General features: G+C 40.4%; 1 protein-coding gene across 1 annotated transcript in view; it reads right to left on the bottom strand.

Annotated features, from left to right (window-relative positions):
• LOC149232850 (uncharacterized) overlaps positions 1 to 17,977 on the bottom strand; it is a 116,390-nt gene extending 98,413 nt beyond the window's left edge. Inside the window, exons 1-3 of the mRNA XM_089382015.1 lie at positions 16,523 to 17,977; positions 15,577 to 15,802; positions 13,839 to 15,453 (exon numbers count right to left, since the gene is read on the bottom strand). Of these exons, the coding sequence (XP_089238141.1) occupies positions 13,839 to 15,453; positions 15,577 to 15,802; positions 16,523 to 17,977 (3,296 nt within the window). The remainder of the gene's footprint in view (positions 1 to 13,838; positions 15,454 to 15,576; positions 15,803 to 16,522) is intronic.
• Between the last annotated feature and the right edge of the window lie 1,075 nt (positions 17,978 to 19,052).

The raw sequence follows: 19,052 nt of genomic DNA, 5'->3' as shown, positions 1-19,052 counted from the left end.
TAGTCTTCATCCACTTTCCGTCTTTGGCTGGATGAGAGATTCTTAATTTCCTCTCATCCCCTAACCTCCATTTCATCCTTGTTCCAGCATTTAATCATTGTGCCATGCGTAGCTATCCTGCTCCATATTCCCCTCTTCTTCCAAGGAAAACGCACCCTTCAGTTCACATTCATTGACTCCATGCCCAATGGTTTGAACTTCTTACACTTTGTATGCCAACTCTGCTTGAATAGATCAACCATCCCACAAAACTCAAACAAAACCCATGTGCATCATATCTAGCCTAAAATCATCCCTTAAAGAAAGCTAAATCCTAAAGAGAGAGCCCTCTCTGACTGCAGGTAGGCTAGGACCTGCAGTCAAAAGATTGGTTTGTGGTTACCTCAGCCGTATTCCCTTAGGAGTCAAAGGGAACAACCTGAGTGATAACATAATGGTGACTCCACTTGGGACCTGAAATCATTTGTTTATTACTGTATACCCCCAATTTTGATCATTTTGCCTTGTTTTCTGGAGAAAGGGTCCCTTTTCTTCAGAGCATCTCATGTTTAGCTCTGATCTGTGACGGTGGATAGAGATCAGGCACTTCAAGGTTAATTCATCCACCTGGCGCCTCCACTCAGAATAAAGACTCCACTGGAGAAATGAACCCAAAAGAGATATATAAGCAGATCAAGCTTTTGACCTAGATTACTATCCAAGAGGTCATGTTTTTTCTCCATAACATTTTGTTGTCTATATTGTATTTTAAAGACAATTCTATATCATATTTTTATGATTTTCCTTTGGAAAATGTTGTTGAAAAGCCTCCTTGCACATTAGAGCAGCAGTCTTCAAATGCTGTGGAAGATCATCATACAGCCAAGGAGGAACCAAAAATAGAGCCAAGTCTTACAGTTCCTGTATATACTCTTGTGTCTCGTAAAGTTCCTGATAGATATAAGCCTCTCATTTTGCCTCCTGTGCTGAATCCTTTTCCTGCAAATAATCCCGAGTATCTCCCTAGATTTGATGGAGAGAATGGTATTACTACCCAGAAACATATCCAGGCTTTTGAAGATTATCTTAATATATTTGAAGTGGAAGATGAAGATGTCAGTCTTAGACTATTTGCCCTTTCTTTGCAAAGCGAAGTTAGGACTTGGTTTAAAGCATTGCCTGAGGCCAGCATCTCTAATCTTCAGCAGTGTGCTAAGCTCTTCCTTAATAGATGGATGATCAAAGTTAGTTTCCTCTCGCTCATTCAAGATTATGATGAGTTAAAAAGGCTTCCAAATGAGTCAGTTCAACAATTTTCTGATCGATTCAATCAAGTCTATCTCTCTATGCCATTGAATATTAGGCCTCCCACTGATCTGGCTCTATTGCAATATCCAAGACCTTTTGATCCAGAAATGGAATTTCGTTTGAGAGAAAGATGCCCGTCCACTTTGAAACAAATGCAGGACATAGCGGTGGATGTGGAGGCAAATCTAAAGAGGAGGGAGGAACAAGGCAAAGCAGAGAAAGAAGAGAGACTTCATAGTGTGTTACAAAGGACAGAGGAAATGATGTAGCTGATCACAATGAAAGTGGAATGTTTGGAGCACCACAACACATCTGTTGTGCAAGAGGAAAGTAGTGAAATTCACGAACAAACCTTCCACAGAATAGATGATGTATTCATACGGACATACGTGAAGGAGAAGTCTCCGGATATGCTATATGAATATAATAGCTTCTCCTCTTTCAGCTGCTTGCCAAAATACGACGAGTATGATGATTTTTATTAGCCTAATGACCAAATCAGCCTTGCAGAGGAATTAGATCATATTTTGGCAGGAAGCGAAGTTCAGGCTCAACAGCTTGAATGTAATGATCAGTTTGTCCAGTTCAGCTATGAAGTAAAGGAGGAAAGCGCAGAAAATTTTGATATCAGCGAAGGAACTTTACCTTTCAGTTTTGAATCTTTTCAATTCATTAAGGAGAACTATCATGCAATTAATAGGCATTTATCAGCAAGTCTTATTCTTGACCGCCTGGAGGATGATCTAAATATTGTTCCAGATGCATCACCTCTAGTTGTGCAGCCCCGAAGTGCCATTGAAAGTCAGATTAAAAAGGAGTACTCGGAAGCAGCAGTATGTGAACAAATGATTCAAATTGCTCCACTGCCGCTTCGTTTTGAGTCATCTAAATTATTTAAAGAAGAAGAGGATCAGCCTGCACAGATCAGTCAGGTTCCAAATGAGCCTGTATGTAATAAAGTGCAGCCACCTTTGCAAGTTTTGAATGACCCATCTACTGGCAGGCGGAATGATGAAAGAGATCAGCGCTCTTCTCCATTAGCAGGCTGCAAGGCTCAGTATCAAGTTGTCCCTATTTCAAAGCATGATAGTTGTCCCAAACTTTTGTACAGTTCTTTATTTCGGCCCAGCAATTATATATATATGTTGCAGGACAGTTTTGTACAGTGTTTAAACATAGCGAAGGAAGTCAGTAGCTTCCTGATCTTCTCAAAGATTAACAAAGCCACATCAGATTGCAAGATCTCAGTTTTTCTCACCGGCAAGCACAAGCAGCAAAGCTCACTGATGTCTATTTTTCTTAAATGGCTGCATTGGTTATTTCACTTCACCTAACAGCAAAGTAAGTGTTGGCTAGGGTAGGTAGGTAGGTAGGGTCAATATGGCAGCCAGCCAAGGGAATTTTGCAGAACACAACAGCAACTGAATACAAGGCAGTCTGACCTGTTGTTCTTGGCTTTTCACAAGGAAAAGGCACCCCCAAGTGGAGCCATTGTTAGCCTCTTGCTGCAGCAGGTTAATCATCTTTCATGATCGACATTTTTACATGCGAAATATGTCATACTATGCATGCTTCAATGCTCCATATTTGCTATAGATGGCCAAAGAAGCGTCCATGAGAGTGTTCTAGTCACACTGCCACTGCTGTGTTCCAATTTTGATAAGCAATCCATTTTTTGGTTTGAGGCAGTTTTTCAGCTGGAGGACTTCAAGCGAGGCATGTCTAACTCCTCCCTTCTTCCTTTTTCCCCAAGTCACTCACTAACTTCCCCTAAAGAGGTCAAGATCTGCTTGATACCTCTTAGTTTCATCATTCTCCATATCATTTTCCTTGGTGAAGATCTGCTTCACTCAAGGAAGGTCCATACTGCTTCTATGAGTCATTTTCCCTCTTAATAGCCTAAGATTCACATACTTAGCGCTTTCTTATCACTTTTCATGTTAACTACTAACCTTACTATGTAGCTCCCTATCTATTTCCCCTTCCCCTACTAAAACTATGTATATTACTCCCCTATATACTTATCCCCTCCCCCTAGTTGAAAGATAACCATATACATCCTCGGGAATTGCTAAGTTTATCTGAAACTTAGCAAGAGCCCTCAATACCCCCTCTAACCATCTCCCAAATGCATAAGGACTCATTCCTTTGCATAGTTTCCCTTCATATGTATAAAAATCCATCTTTGGGCCTTGTTTTACCTTTCCCAAGGCATGAACCCCTTTTTTATAGGCCTAAACCCTCCTCCGATCTGAATCCCCTCCCTCCGATGCGATATCGCTGTCAGAGGTGCTAACAGTGTTGGCCGCATATATATATATATATATATATATATATATATATATATATATATATATATATATATATATATATATATATATATATATATATATATATATATATATAACACCATTTCCCTCTCCTCCGATGCGATATCGCTATCGGACGCCCCCCTTATCATATCTCCCCTTTATCGCATTATACATATCGCGACCGTCCGATCAAGCCTCAGATCCGACGGCTCGTATTAAGTCACAACCCCCATTTCGACAATCGCAACAAAAATGAAGTCACGCCCCATGCTCTCCTCCAACGCGAAACGCTGAGTTAATCTCAGCCATCCATCGCCTTCACGAAATCAATGGCCCATATGTAATCGGCGGTCACCCCTTATGTTTGGCTCTGATATTCCGGAGCCGAAATATTATAAAGGTGGGTTTCGTAAAAGCTATCGGGTCCGTAAGGTCCCCGGCACAGTGAAAAGGGAGGTCTCCGATATTCCGGAGCCGATAATTTATAAAGGGCAGTTTTGAAAGGGATTTCGGGTCCTTTGGACCCGTTTCAAATATAAATCCGCCGATATGATGGGTTCCGATGGTTCGGACCAGATCTCTATTAAAAATTGGCACAAAGGCATTTCGGGTCCGCAAACCAAATTTTTGTAAGTCCGCCGATATGACATCGCCAATGGGCTGGACGCAATTCCAAATAAAAGGAAGGGCCTATAGCATATCGGGTCCGCGCAGTTTCGGCGATTGTTTATGTGCCACCCCCCGGTCCGCCCGACGCCGATATTGCGATTTAGCGCCAGCCGTTGGATCGGCCCACGCCGGATCCAACGGCCAGAATTTAATAAAATGAACAGTTGCCGCCTGCGCCCAAATTTCATGAATTTGCACAATTTTGAAAGCATTTTTGTATTATAATAAAAGGGCCATTTTTAAAGTTTTGTGTACAGCGCTCTCGCCCACCACAACTGCAAAAGAGCGATGCCTTCCTTGGCCATTTTGAGATCGCTCCGGGCCCAAATACTTCCAAATGCAGGGATTTCTCCTCGGCATGCTGCCAGAGCTCCTTTATTCGACCCAGTGTTGCAAATTTATCAGTTTAAGGACCATTTTTGATCGGCCAAGTGCCGATAGCATCCCAAAGGCCACGGAAGCATTTGCAGCAGTTATTCTTGCATTAAATTGGCAGATAAAGGGGCGATTAGACAGTTAAAGAGTATCAGAGAGAGAAAGTGGCCTGATTCAGTGTCAAAGTGTATCAGAGGAAGCGACAAAGAGTATCATATCAAAATGTCAGCAGCCCGAAGCAGCAGAACATTAAAGAGGCCCCCATCAAAGTCAATAAAGCAGCTCAGAGCCATCAAAGCCCACCAGATCACAGTTATGAGCATTAAAGCCAGCATTAAAGCCACTCTACAGCAACAGAACCGCCTAAAGGGGCAATTCAAATGTTTAAAGCCCAGATTTTGCAGAGACAGTGTACAAAGACACATATGAGCAGTGCAGCAAGTTCCCAAGGTGCAGTTGTGGCAAATTGCCAGTGCAAAGCTCCAAAGGACCATATTAATTCATTCTTGTGGCTGCAGTCCCTGTGCAACTAGTAGATAGGCATTCTTTCATTTATTTACAATAAATGTTAGGTTAGAAGCATTCATTTCTCCAGATCTGCTATCAGATCTGTTGTTGTAGATATTTTCTCTATTTATACCACCCTCTGGATAGTGTAAAGGGTTGGTTGGTTGTATTTCTCATTCCAGACTTGTGCTATAAGCTTAAGAACTTCTGTAATCAAAGATTGCTAGAATATTTGCATCCGAACTGGCTGGTTATGCTTTCAATGGCTAAAGAGCTTGATATGGAATTCTCGTGTTTGCTCATGGTCCAATAAGTCTTTCCTCCCTCTGTTGTCAGCTTATATGTATTTGTATCATCTATATATCATAATCTAAGTTGCAGGAAGAAGGAATAGTTTAGAAATGGCTTTCATGCCCTCTATGCTCAATTCTTGTAACTTTTCTATTTTTTCCTCTGAATTAGTGATAAATATGCACACTTAATTGATCATGTTTAAGCTATTTCTCATTTCTGAATGCTGTTTAGGAATCCTTCATTGCTCCTATATAGTCTTCATCCACTTTCCCTCTTTGGCTGGATGAGAGATCCTTAATTGCCTCTCATCCCCCAACCTCCATTTCATCCGTGTTCCAGCATTTAATCATTGTGCCATGCGTAGCTATCTTGCTCCATATTCCCCTCTTCTGCCAAGGAAAATGCACCCTTCAGTTCACATTCATTGACTCCATGCCCAATGGTTTGAACTTCTTACACTTTGTATGCCAACTCTGCTTGAATAGATCAACCATCCCACCAAACTCAAACAAAACCCATGTGCATCATATCTAGCCTAAAATCATCCCTTAAACAAAGCTAAATCCTAAAGAGAGAGCCCTCTCTGACTGCAGGTAGGCTAGGACCTGCAGTCCAAAGATTGGTTTGTGGTTACCTCGGTCGTATTCCCTTAGGAGTCAAAGGGAACAACCTGAGTGATAACAACAGGCATAAGCAATGGTGAGCCAAGAGCATTCCAAGCAGTTGAGGAAAGGATACTCACTCAAGCCCCTTCGTCTATGATAGTTCTAGACATGATCATTTTGTAAATTTGTACTATGATCTAGGATGGTACATTAGAAGGAAGGCGGGATCTTGCTAGTCAATTCCAATCAAAGGAAGTGAGTAGACTGCTTGGAGGTGCTACCAAATAAATGGTTGAACGAACCCTTTGAGTAGCGGGAATTGGGGGATTTTCCTCCTATTGTGAAGGAATGGGTGGATTTACCCCAAGTTCATTGGACTCTGAAGTAACAAAAAGAATTTGAATAGTATCATTCTCACTCTCTTTGGGGATGGTATCATCTGGAGGTGGACCTTCTGAAGGAAAAAGTGGGTTGACTGTCATCTCGACCTGTTAACTTTGGTCCAATATGGACTCAGAAGATTCACTCTCAACGATAGGAGTTTCGGCTGATAGTTGAGTTATGTTAGTCAGATTTTCAACTAGTAAAGGACTTGAGGTGAGTTTCTTGTATCCAGATGGAAGTCGCTGTGGTGAAGCAGGACGATTACGCAAGACTCTTTTGGCCTCATCCAAAAAAGGACAATGGGGAAGGTGATGGTCCCATTCACATAATGCACATGGACTTTTGACCTTTCCCTTTTATCCATGAACTTCATTTTCACTAGTTGATGGTGTGTTGTCAACATGATCACTAGAGGTTGATGACACCGAATGGTGAAAGCGGGGAGACCATTCTCTCAAGATCCGTGGAAGGCAAGGACAATCTCGATGAAAATGGTCTCCTCTGAAAATTACACAAGGATATTTAGGAGATTTAGTGCGCGAATTTTCACCAGATGATTCATGGTTGCCCCCTTTCTTAACCGACTTCTTCTTCTTCTCCTTCCCTTTCTTCTTCTTATCAATCACTCGGTTACTAGAGTTGTTACTTTCACTGAGAGAAGAGGAAGAAGGGGAGGGAGAAATAAACGAAGTAGAAGGCAAAGGATCAACTTCAGTATCAACTGGTCGCTGATTCGATTGTTGAGGAATTATAGTATTTGAACGATAGAGGTTGAGAAAAACCATACTAGCAGACGAATTGTGATTCCTGGAAGGGACAATGTGGCCATATACAGGGCATCAATATTTCCCCAAGAAGAGAATGGACTAGAATTCCACTCAAGTGGGATTCCTTTATTGGTGGACTCCATTAACTCAACCCAAGATCAATGAAAGAATGGGGATGTTTTTTCTGAATTAATAAATTTTAATGACACTTTGACACAACTTTGCTTTTTCAATTTTTTAGAGTCGAGAAAAAGCTAAAGATGACTCTACTCAGCTTCGATTTTTAATGAGCCTGAAATAAAAAGTGCTCAAATGGACCTTTTCTTTTAAGGAGTCGAAAAGGAACGAAAGTGACTAGTCTAGGAATCTAGATAGAGGGATTACCAAACCAATCGCAAAACTAAAATATACACCTTCATGGTAAATTAAAGAGAAATTACCAAATATTTATGTACGGCATTCAATCTTCTGGAATGTTGTGTTTAGTGCATTGCGATCGATATGGCAGTAGACACGACTTCCCATGGATAAAGGATATAATCCTATTGTGCTCTCACAATATATACTCGATGGTATAGGGAGCACATGTCCATGCTAGCACTTGTCATATCAAAGAGGAGGAATCACCCAACCTTCGATGAAAACAATAGTTACTAGATTTTACGACGCCGGAACACGTCTCTAGCCTAGACCTCTAGATGTGTTGCGTTAGGTTCCAAAGCGTTGTTAAGTTCATTGAAATTTATTTTAGATTTGATCTTTTTTAGAAGTTTGACTTTCAATGGTTCACCGCATGATGTAGATGTAAAATTGTTAAATATGAAATCTAAAATGATAAACAATTGTTGTTTATTTTTAGCAATGAAAATCCTAGCTACAAAGGAAAGAAGTTTACGATTCTTTCAAACAAAGAGCAAAGAGCACACACTAAATGCACTTTTCCTAAATTATTTTTCACACATAGTCTAAGTGAAAATGAAAATGCATGTATTTTTTTTTCGTTTCCCTTAATGTGAATAATGCCAAAAAGGAAAACTAAGTATAGATTTGAAATATTTTCTTCAAAGCGACATTTCGACAATTTCTTTTCCAAAATGAAAGGAAGACTAAACAATACTTTTCGATTTCGAATAGAAAAATCTTTCAACACTTCAAATATCAAAAAATCAAATCAAATACATGAAAAAAAGTTCAATTGACTATTTATAGAAGGAAGACTTTACAACACTCCTCTTTTTTACACAAAACGACAATTACGACACTTTTGTATCAAAACGACAGATCGATTTAAGCAATTTTTCGACAAAGGATTACAAATGATGGAAAAATACGTAAAAAAATTTACTAATCCTAATCAATGGAGGCTGAACTATGTAAAGCAAGGAGGCTTCATCAATGAGATACTATTCATAAGCAGCAAAATAATTAAACAGAGCTGAAAACAAGGACAAAACCCCAAATTTCAAGGAGAGTAATAGGATTACTCAGTCAACACACCTGTGCTTCACAGAAACAGGGATGCATCTCACCTGCTACACTTGGGAAGTGCGATGCATACTGGCTTCTAGTTACAAACAGTGCAATGGGTGAGGGAGCACAACTGAGATGGGTTTTGGCTCAAATTTGCAGCTAATTTCAGTGAGTTAAGCTGAGCTATTATGGACAGTAAAGAAAAAAGTACTAGGGTATGATCTTGGGAGGTTATTGAGCTACCAACATGGCATCTAGAATGCTTGTAAGTCAGATGTTCAAATCATAAACTAAACTGGAGATTGACTGAAGCATCATTCATCTACTTTGCAATTGTAGAGCAAGAGTAGTTCGAAGGCTATCTAGCTAACTTCAGGCTCCGTCTATAGCTTATAAAGCAAACAATCAACAACAAACAAACAAACTATTCAGTCCCTAGTGGAGTCTCCATTTTGTTTCCGAGAAAACTAGTGTCTTTTCGATCTGCTAGTCCCACTAGGATCAGCAGCTATCCTAGAAACAAACAATCAAAGCAATTTGTGATTTCCTATATGTATGATAGATAAGAGAGAAGCATGGGGACCAACCTAGATCTTCCGCTTGACTCCTTGTTTGATTTCTATCCCCCTTTGATAGAGCTTGCAACTCCCCTCCTACTTGTCCCTCTTAGAGAATACCTATAGAAACAAAGTAACAAAACACCATCAAAGCATCTTGATGTATTATATCATAAACAATGTAGAATCAGAAATACATTCAACATACAATGGTATTCACAAATAACAAGATTCACAAATACACAATTGTATTGAGGAAAACTCAAAGAACTTTATTAAAACAGAAAGGAGAATTACAACCCAGCAGTCTAATCCAGCATCATCCTCCCAGCATCAAAGCCCTCTTCACCTCATGAAAAGCAAGATCACCCAACAATACAATGCCTCTTTCTCAAAGACAAACTATCAGCACTTCCTTACAAATTACAAAATTCCAGCCTCTAGATCTCTCAGATGAGGGATCCATTTATAGATGTCTGCAAGGGTGTGAGTCATCTATGGGTTTTTGATTAGTGTCATTCCACTTGTAGTTCTTGGTTCCACTTAGAGATTTCTTGGATCTCTTACTCATCCCTGGGCGAATTCAGAGAAGCAAGTTTCATAGGAGAAGTTTCTAGAAGATTCCATGAGCATCCACTTAGCAAATTGTCTTAGAAATTTGTCTATTCTCGCTAATCGCACCCTACAGAAGGCCTCTTCAGTATGCATCACACCTGGCTAGTGTAGGATTCAGTATGCATTGCACCCTGATAGTGGAGCAGTCAGTATGGTCCAATTTTGGCCAGTTCTAAGTGGTTTTTCAGGTGGAACTTTTAGGGAATGATGTAATCAGTTGATTATGATCCTTTAGGGTATGAAACAACAATTTTAGGTGTTAAAGAGACCTTGATTGATCGACATATAAGATTGGTGTTGCAGTGCGCAAATATGTCTATAACACTGGACCTTTAGCAAGTGCTCCAAATAGCATTATTAGCACGACTCCCTTAAACAACCCCATGGGTGGGAATCCTTTTTTTAGTTCCAATCCCCATGTTCAAATTCTTAGGGGAACTATTCCCAACATGCACATGTCGGAAGGGCGCATTACAATTCCCCCTTCATTTATAGGAAAAACTAGATAGTCACTAATTAACATGAATCCTCCATATGTCAGTCAAGTGCCAACGGCCAACTATGTGGCTGGCGGGATCCCTCAACTTGGTCTCACTCAATCCATTTGGGCACCCCATTCTCAACCTCAAATGTGTCAAGGGGGTACTTATTATCCTCGTGGAAATCAAGTGTATATCCCCTAGCCTAAAAACACCTATGGACAACCATAATATATGACTTTGCCTCAACGAAATTATTATTCTGCAAATCCTATGTATAATGCTGGGAACAATATGATGGGAGGACTGCAAGGACCCTCAAGTCATTCGTCATCACCTTTTTCTGACTCGGGGGCATCGAATGCTTTTCCTTTCTTGGCAACACTTGACATCGCCAATTCATACAAACTAACTACTGACCCCATCCACCATAACTTACAATGGCCTCAAATCCTACACAAAATTCCTATTGACATCTTGAAGCTTGAAGGAAAACAAGGGGAGGATTCAGGTACACAAATCACCACCTATCATCTATGGTGCATCTCAAATTTGATTGCGGATGATAATATCCACCTCCATCTCTTCCCCTGCACCCCTACTGGAAATGCTACCAAGTGGTATGTTGAGTTACCACATGTGGCATTTAATACCTTTGGTGCCTTGGAGATGGAATTTTTAAAGCACTTTCAGCTACCCATTAGCTATGAAACCGGGACAAAAATCCTTACTACTTTACTCCAAGACATCACCACCCACATCTTCGATCACATTCATAAATGAAGATGTAGGTAGAGGCTAGTCAAAGCGCCCCTTTCAAATTATCTATTAGCAGATTGGTTATGTAAATATTTTCTTCCCCAAATCACCAAGGATGTTCCCTCAGGTGCTGCAGTCACTGAAGACCAATCCATTCATTGTGCCCAACACTTATATTTTATTTATTCATAGTCTGACACATTATATGACGTAAACATCAATGCCCCTAGAACTTCGAAATCTCTCGCTACTCACCAACCTGGTGCCCACGTTGATGGTATTATTGGTGCTATCTCTAGGTCTACTATAAAACAACTTATTGGACACATTGTCTAGTTTTTTGTTGATCCTACTACCCAATCAAATGCTCTTCCTACCGCTGCGACAAATTATGTGCAGTCTACACAAAAACCAAGTGCTAAGAATAGGAAGACTAAGAAAAATACCGCTCCTCCTAAAGAGTAGCCAACCAAGTAGTCCAACCCAAAGCAAAAACATTATGTGCCACCTAACAATGGAAAGGACAAAGTTGTCAAGTTCTCTTTAACAATCTGTGCGGAAGACACTATGACACATCATTGTCTATGCCTCCAACAATGCACAGACTTACTTTCTCAAAAGGACACTAACTGAACCCCTGCGGTCCTAAACAACCCTTTCCCCACTGAGCAGTAGCAACATCTTATTGCAAACCCGCCTCAATTCCCAAAATGGGGCAGTGATGGTTCACGTCATCCTTCAGCTCGTGAAGGAAATCCAATGTTTACACTTTTGAAATGGTCGATCTTCAAACGTGAGCCAAAACTTATGGAGTTTGAGTCGCTAATGCTCAAGACACTGCCTTGAGTTCAAACCCACCATCGCCCAATGATCTCCATATCACAAGTCTAGTTTCTAATCATGTAATCTACCCCTCAAAAGGGCAACTTCATCACATAACACATAATATATCAACATGTGCTACCAAGAAAAACAATATTGCAGAACATTTGGTGCAAGCACTGTCAACTATGTCTCCACTTGAAGTATTGCAAACATGTCGAGAACAAAGGAAATATCTTCTTTCAGTTATTAGTGCAGCTGACCTTCAGAATTTCATGCTAGCAATATTCTACATGGAGAAGTGTAAACCTCCCCTCTCACACTAGCTTGCATTTCGAGTGTTTTTTTTTTTAAAAGACGAGGTCTACATAGAAGCATCATTGACAAAGGTGCTTCAACATGCATCATGTCTACTTCATGTTGGTTGGCCTTCGCTTCTCCAACCCTCTCTCTGCCATTGAATTCCCTTAAAGCATTTGATGTCAATACATTGACTCCAAAACGTTACTTTGTGGCCTACCCCATCACTCTTAGTGGGAAAACGGTAATGGCAGACATTGAAGTCATAGATTGAAAACTCGACAATAATCTTCCTTTAGGTCATAGTTGGACTTATTATGTGACTACCATCCTGTCTATTGTCTTTTGCATCATCTTATTTCCACTAGATGGAAGGATAGTCACGGTGGAAAGTTGTCCTTTTGCACCCCAGATTACTCCCCGTAGGATGGCATACCTAACTCTTATGTCAGCATCAGTACTAGTATTTTGAAGGGTTCTTCCCTGATGGTTTGTTTTCGACTCCCACCACCCACGGTTCCGCATAAAGTTTCTATGGTCTCCACTATTCCTCATGACCCAACCGATCTTGGATCCTCCTCGGCCCTTCAGACATTGAATCTTATGGAGAAAAAATGTCACTGTCACCAGTCAAATTGGCCTATCAAGCCATTCAATCTGCATCTCATTCTCCTATCACTTTGGTCACGACCAACGGTTCTGACACCTCTTCGATCACAGCTCCTTCTAGCGATCTCCTCGATGAAATCCTACCTACAAACAAAGTTACTCAAGAGATCATGTGTTTAGATGAGAGACTTTGGGAAAACTCTCACCATCTTGTTTCAATATCCGATTCTGATGTGACATCTGTAAAAATCCTGCTTTTGAACCACCTAAGATTATTCCCTCAATTTATATGATTGTCCAAACTATGGATTGGGACGAGAACTTCGAAAATTTTTCAAATACTATGCCGATCATTATCTTGGTCAAAATAGGTATTGCAAAAAGCATTTAGATTGACACTAACTATAATCCTAAGGAAATTGCGAGCTTCACCTACCCTTTTAAGGACATACGCGATGTTTTCCCTTGGTCTTATGAGGAAATGCATGGAGTAGACCCTTCTATTGTCAAGCATGAAATCAAGAAGTATTGAGCATTATTTTTATGGTATTTTTATTACTCATTAATCTCGGAAAAACCTTGAGTCTCCTTTTTCGAGCTCGTTAAACTTTTTTTTCCGGGGAAAAAAGCAAAACTTTCTATTATGGTGATAAAAAGTTTTTACACATTTGTTCTTAAGCCATGCTGGGCTCATTTTTACAATCACAGCTCAACCCTCAGGGAGCTTTCTGCGGAGTCTGTCCTGTATATGTCTTCCTCCCGGAAGGAGGAATTAAAACCATAAAACAAAAGTACACTAATACATGTGATACCCGGGGTCTCCTTCAAAGAAAGAAAACAACCCCATTCTGTCAAGTATGTCCACCAGTCATTTTAGAGCCAAAAAAATATAGAGGTCTGTAAGCTATGATCTAAATGCCGAAAGTTCACCCTGCTATGGATAAATATGTACAAAAAGTAAACAGAAAATATAGAAAAACTGTAATATTTGCCGACAAAAATGGAACCAATCAAGATCTGTCATTACTGTTGTTGCTCATAAGGAGGCTGCTCTGTTCGGTGAGACTGTCCCTGATATATCTCTTCTATCGCCCAGCTGCCCGAATCCTGTTGAAGACCAGCCTTAGATAACTGATCTGCTTCTTCGTTCTTCTCCCTGTAGAAATGGCATAGTGAGAACCTGTTAAAGTATGTCTTCAGATATAGAATCTCTTCAACAATTGTCATCAAAATTTGATTTTGACAAGCAGCTAAACCATTGATCCAATTTATAACATTAAGAGAATCCCCAAAAATCTGAATGGTGTTGATGTTTTTGTGTTGTAGCCAGCATAATAGGAGACGTAAGGAAGAGAGTTCCGTAAAATTATTAGTTCCTGTACCCAACCCAACCGAGGCTTTTAGAGTATGTTTTGAGTTGATATGTATGCACATGCCTGCACCAGCCCTATTGTTTTGTGATGCCCCGTCAAAATAACCACAAGGGATATCGTCCTGTATGATGATGTTGTTTCGTTTAGGTCTGGATTTTTTTTCCTCAGGGGGAGGTAGAGCAGAGTAAATGGCAATAATATTAGATGCAATAACAGAAATCGGTGTATTTTGATCTTGGAACAAACTCTTGTTTCTCGCAAACCACACACCCCAGCAGTAGATAATTGGCAAGTTCCTCATATTCCCAACCGAATATGTTTGCCACCATTTCCTCCAAGTATCACCCAGCAATTCATTTCCCCACTGTGCAGTCACCTTAAGAAAACCGATGACCTCCTCCCATAATTTCCTCGAGAAAGAACATGTGGTGAAAAGATGGTTTGTAGTTTCCTCCTCAGATTTGCACAAAGGACATCGCCCTGGACCAGCTAAAAATCTTGATTGAAGATTTTCCCACGTTGGTGCCTTCCTATTTAAAATACACCGGAGAAAGAGTTTGGATTTGGCAGGACTTTTAAGTTTCCATATGTCTTTGGCCCACCATTCTGTTTCTCCCCAACCTATCTTTCCCATTAGATAAGAATATCCTTCTTTTGGTGTATACCCCCCAGTTTTGCTGTGAGCCCACATTAATCTATCAGGTTCCTCTTTTATCCTAACATTGGATCGATTAAGTTCTTTGATGTAGCCTGTCCATTCATTCTTCCATCTAGCATTTAGTCCTAACTCTTCATCTTCCTTCCAAGCCTGTCCCCAAATAGTAGACTGCCCTACTCTTTCAACCTGATATATATAGGAGATACCTTTGGACTCAAGATGTCGAAGAAGTCCTGGTGATAAAGCATATGCTTCATTACACCCAACCCAAGGGTCCCTGCCAATCCTGATTTGTCTGCCATCTCCCACTTTCCATGCTAACCCTTGCTCAATTACTGAGAAAGCCTCCCCCGTTGCCTTCCAAATTACAGAAGAGTTTTTTGCCTTCTTATTCTGACTCCGAATCCAATCATCCAAAGGCATTGGATCAATGTACTTCCTTTTAACCACCCTTGTCCACAGATTTTCAATAGTTATAAGCCTCCATCCTGACTTTGTTGCTAACGAGGTGCTGAACTCAGGGAGTCTTTTAATCCCCCAACCTCCCCACTCTTTTGGTCTGGCCACTTTATCCCAGGCCACCCATGGTAATCCGGAGGATTCCTTAGAGCCTGCCCATAAAAATCTGCAACATATCCTTCTAATTTTCTCCATTACACCTTTAGGAAACTAGGTTAGGGCAGCCCAGTAAACTGGGATGGCTAACAAGACTGATTTAATAAGAGTCAACCTACCTGCTCGGGACAGCCATCTATAACTCCAATGTGAAATTCTTGCTTCAATTTTTGCTATGATCCAATTCCAGTCTTCTTTTCTGTAAGCAACTGGTTTTAACCAAAACCCCAGGTATTTAAAGGGAACATCCAGAGGTTGACACGGAAACGGAAAAAGATCAATCAATTGATTTCTTTCCCTCCTGTTTACAGCTGCCAAACAAACCTGAGATTTCCCAGAATTTATCTGCATTCCAGTTGCTTTTAGAAAAAGATCAAAAATGCATTTTAACTCCTTTAATTCGCTGTAATTACCATTAGAAAAAATTAATATATCATCAACGAAAAGCAGGTGGGTGATGTAGAGATTTATTGCTACCTCAATACCTTTTACCTTGTTCTCACTTTCGGCTTTATGTATCAATCTACTTAGCCCTTCTGCCACAAGGAGAAATAGGAGAGGGGATAAGGGACACCCTTGTCTGAGGCCTCTCTGACTAGTAAAAAATGGCGATGCCGCTCCATTGACCAATACTGCAAAGCTGACGTTTGTTATGCACCCCATAATCCAGCTGACAAAAGGATAACTGAATCCCACATGAGTAAGAATCATTCGAAGATAGAGCCAGCTGATCCTATCATAAGCTTTGGAAAGGTCTATTTTAAGAACAACACCCTTCTTTTTCTTTGTTTTGACACTATGAATTACCTCCTGAGTGACCCCTATAGCTTCATGGATTTGTCTACCATCCAGGAACCCAAATTGTTCCATAGAGATGTTCCTAGACAAGATCGGATTTAATCTGAGGGCTATAACCTTTGAAATAATCTTGTATATACAATTACACAAAGAAATTGGTCTCAAATCTTCAAAACTTTCCGGTTCATCCTTTTTTGGAATGAGAGAAATGAATGTTGAATTAAAAGGTCTATATATTTCTCCTTTCAACCTAGACTCTTCAACAACTTCAGTTATCTCATCTCCAATTTGATCAAAAAAATATAGAAACAATTCTATTGTCCAGCCATCAGGGCCTGGACTCTTGTCTTTACCCATTAGCTTCATAGCTGCTTCAATCTCCCCCTTTGTGACCGGAATTGTAAGATCTTCAGCTTCATCTTCCTCAATGAATCTAGGAAAACATTGTACAGTTTTAAAGACTTCTGCTATAGTAGCCTCTCCCTGATCTGCAAAAATGTTTTGAAAGTGTCTTTTCCCTAAACCAGAAAGCTCTGGAAAAGACCTGACATCTCTTCCTTCTTCATCTTTAAGGTGCCAGATAGTGTTTATAGATTTCCTTCCTTTTGCATAATTTTGAAAAAAATTTGTGTTCTCATCCCCAGACTTAAGCCAAATTGCCCTGCTCTTGATTCTCCATTCTTCTTCCCTTTCCAAAAGTATTTTTGTTTGCTTTTTCTCCAATAGAAGGATTCTATCTTTAGATTCTTGAGATGAGTAACCATCTGAATCCAAACCCTCCATCTGTTTCAACTCCTCCCTTATGATGTTCATTTCCTCATTTTGTTTCAATTTCCTATCCTTTGCCCAGGAAATTGTAGCTGATTTCAATCTTTTTAAATTGTCCATGAACAGATAACTTTTCTCCTCACCTGCATTGTGTTCAGGATGAATCCAAGTTTCTTTAAACAACTTGCTGAACGTTGGATCTTGTAGCCATGTAGGATTAAATTTGAAGGGTGCAGGGGGTTTATGAGGAGAGATTGATATGTCTAAGAAAATCGGGAAGTGATCCGAGTTCCCAACTTCCTCCACCCACTGTCTGATCAAGGGAGCTTTGGAAGACAAAGAATCCGTCAGTAGGAATCGATCTAGTCTTTTGGCAATCCTGTCTGCTCCTATCCTTCGATTCCTCCAAGTAGGCTTTAGCTTGATCGGCCGAGGATCAATAAAGTTATTCTCTGTGATAAGATTATGGAAAAAATTTGTAAGAGGATCTTCTCTAGCCGATGGGCCCCAAGATTCCAACCTACCCAAAGTAAAATTTAAATCGCCTCCCATAATCATCACAGGAGCTTTCATAACAGATTTTGACATCAATTCATCCCAAAAAGATTCCCTGCCTTGACATGGTCCATAGATATTTACTATGTTGATGGGAAAACTGAAATCAGGGGATGTGATCTCCATTCCCATAACATTCTTCATCCCCCAATTATTGAGAACTTTTATCCTCCCTTTTTTGTACCCAATTGCAATTCCCCCCGAATGTCCAAAGACATCCATAGCACTGAAAGACCACCCAGGCAGAAGGGTATTAAGCATATTTTCTATCTCATAAGCCTTCCCCAATGTTTCTTGCAAAAAAATAACATCTGCTTTCGAGTTGAAAATCCATTCTTTTAAGGCCAGTTTTTTAGGTTTGCTGGCCAAACCTCTGCAATTCCAAGACGTCAGGATCATTTGATTACTCCCTCAGGGGGATGAGCTGCTCTAAGAACCCCCGGAATGGAAAATTGTTTACCGTCTGCAACATCCATCTTCGCTTTAAGTTTTGCTTTAGACATATCAGATTTCCGACCACGCTTGTTTTTGGATTTGATCAATGGATGTATCAGCCCCAACCCACCTAAAGACCCCTGAGTCACTTGGTTCCCACCCAAAGATCTCAGATTGTAAGGACAAGGAGTCCGGGGCACAGGGTGTGTGAGAGGAGGCCATTTATCTTCACAATTTATATCCAGAAGTGGTAAGGTTTCAGCTAATGTTTCCACATCCAGATTTAACATTGTTTGTTCCATCTTATCATCATTACAATTTTCATGCTCTTTATATGACGAAGAAGTAATATTATGATTTATATATGGATGCTCAGGAGAGATTAATGAGGAGATAGAAGTCCCTGAGCACTTACCCTTCTCAGCTTCGACGGATTGTTCATGGGTTGTTTCCTCAGCGATCCCTTTCACAGCTTCCTTGTCTTTTGCTATCTCCTCAACGACCCCTTCTACAGCTTCTTGATCTTTGCCCGCTTCCTCCGCCGGCTCCTTATAATGATCGCTTCCCTCTGCTGGCCCTTTCTCTGTCTCCTCTGCCTCCAGATTCATAGGGTCAAGCGTCTCCATCATGTCCTGCTCCGTCGACATCTGAACATCTTCTTGTTCATTTACTCTGTGAGTTGTTGTCCTACGAAAATGTCTTCTCCTTCTCTTATGTGGACAATCTTTTGCCATATGCCCATACTCGTGGCACCAATGGCATCTGAAAGGTAAATATTCGTAGTCTAAAATCTGTTCATAAACATATTCATGGAACTGAAGATTAATTTTTTGTGCCAAACCCCCACTCGGTATGAGCATGACAAGAATTCGTGCAATTGCCCTATTTTTTGTTGTTAGGAAGGACCTATCCGCATCCATATATGCCCCCAACCTGTTACCGATGGTTTTGAATACATCCTCAGTCCATAGAAAAAATGGTAACCCCGGAGCATGCACCCAAACAGGAAAAACATCCGTGCGTTCCTTGATAGCGTCAA

This window comes from Pinus tabuliformis, chromosome J, assembly GCF_031772625.1.
Source record: "Pinus tabuliformis cultivar Carrire ecotype Pingquan chromosome J, CPIR1, whole genome shotgun sequence".
Taxonomy (NCBI): domain Eukaryota; kingdom Viridiplantae; phylum Streptophyta; class Pinopsida; order Pinales; family Pinaceae; genus Pinus; species Pinus tabuliformis.
Note: the sequence above shows the minus strand (reverse complement) of the source record. Positions and strands in the feature narration are given on the sequence as shown.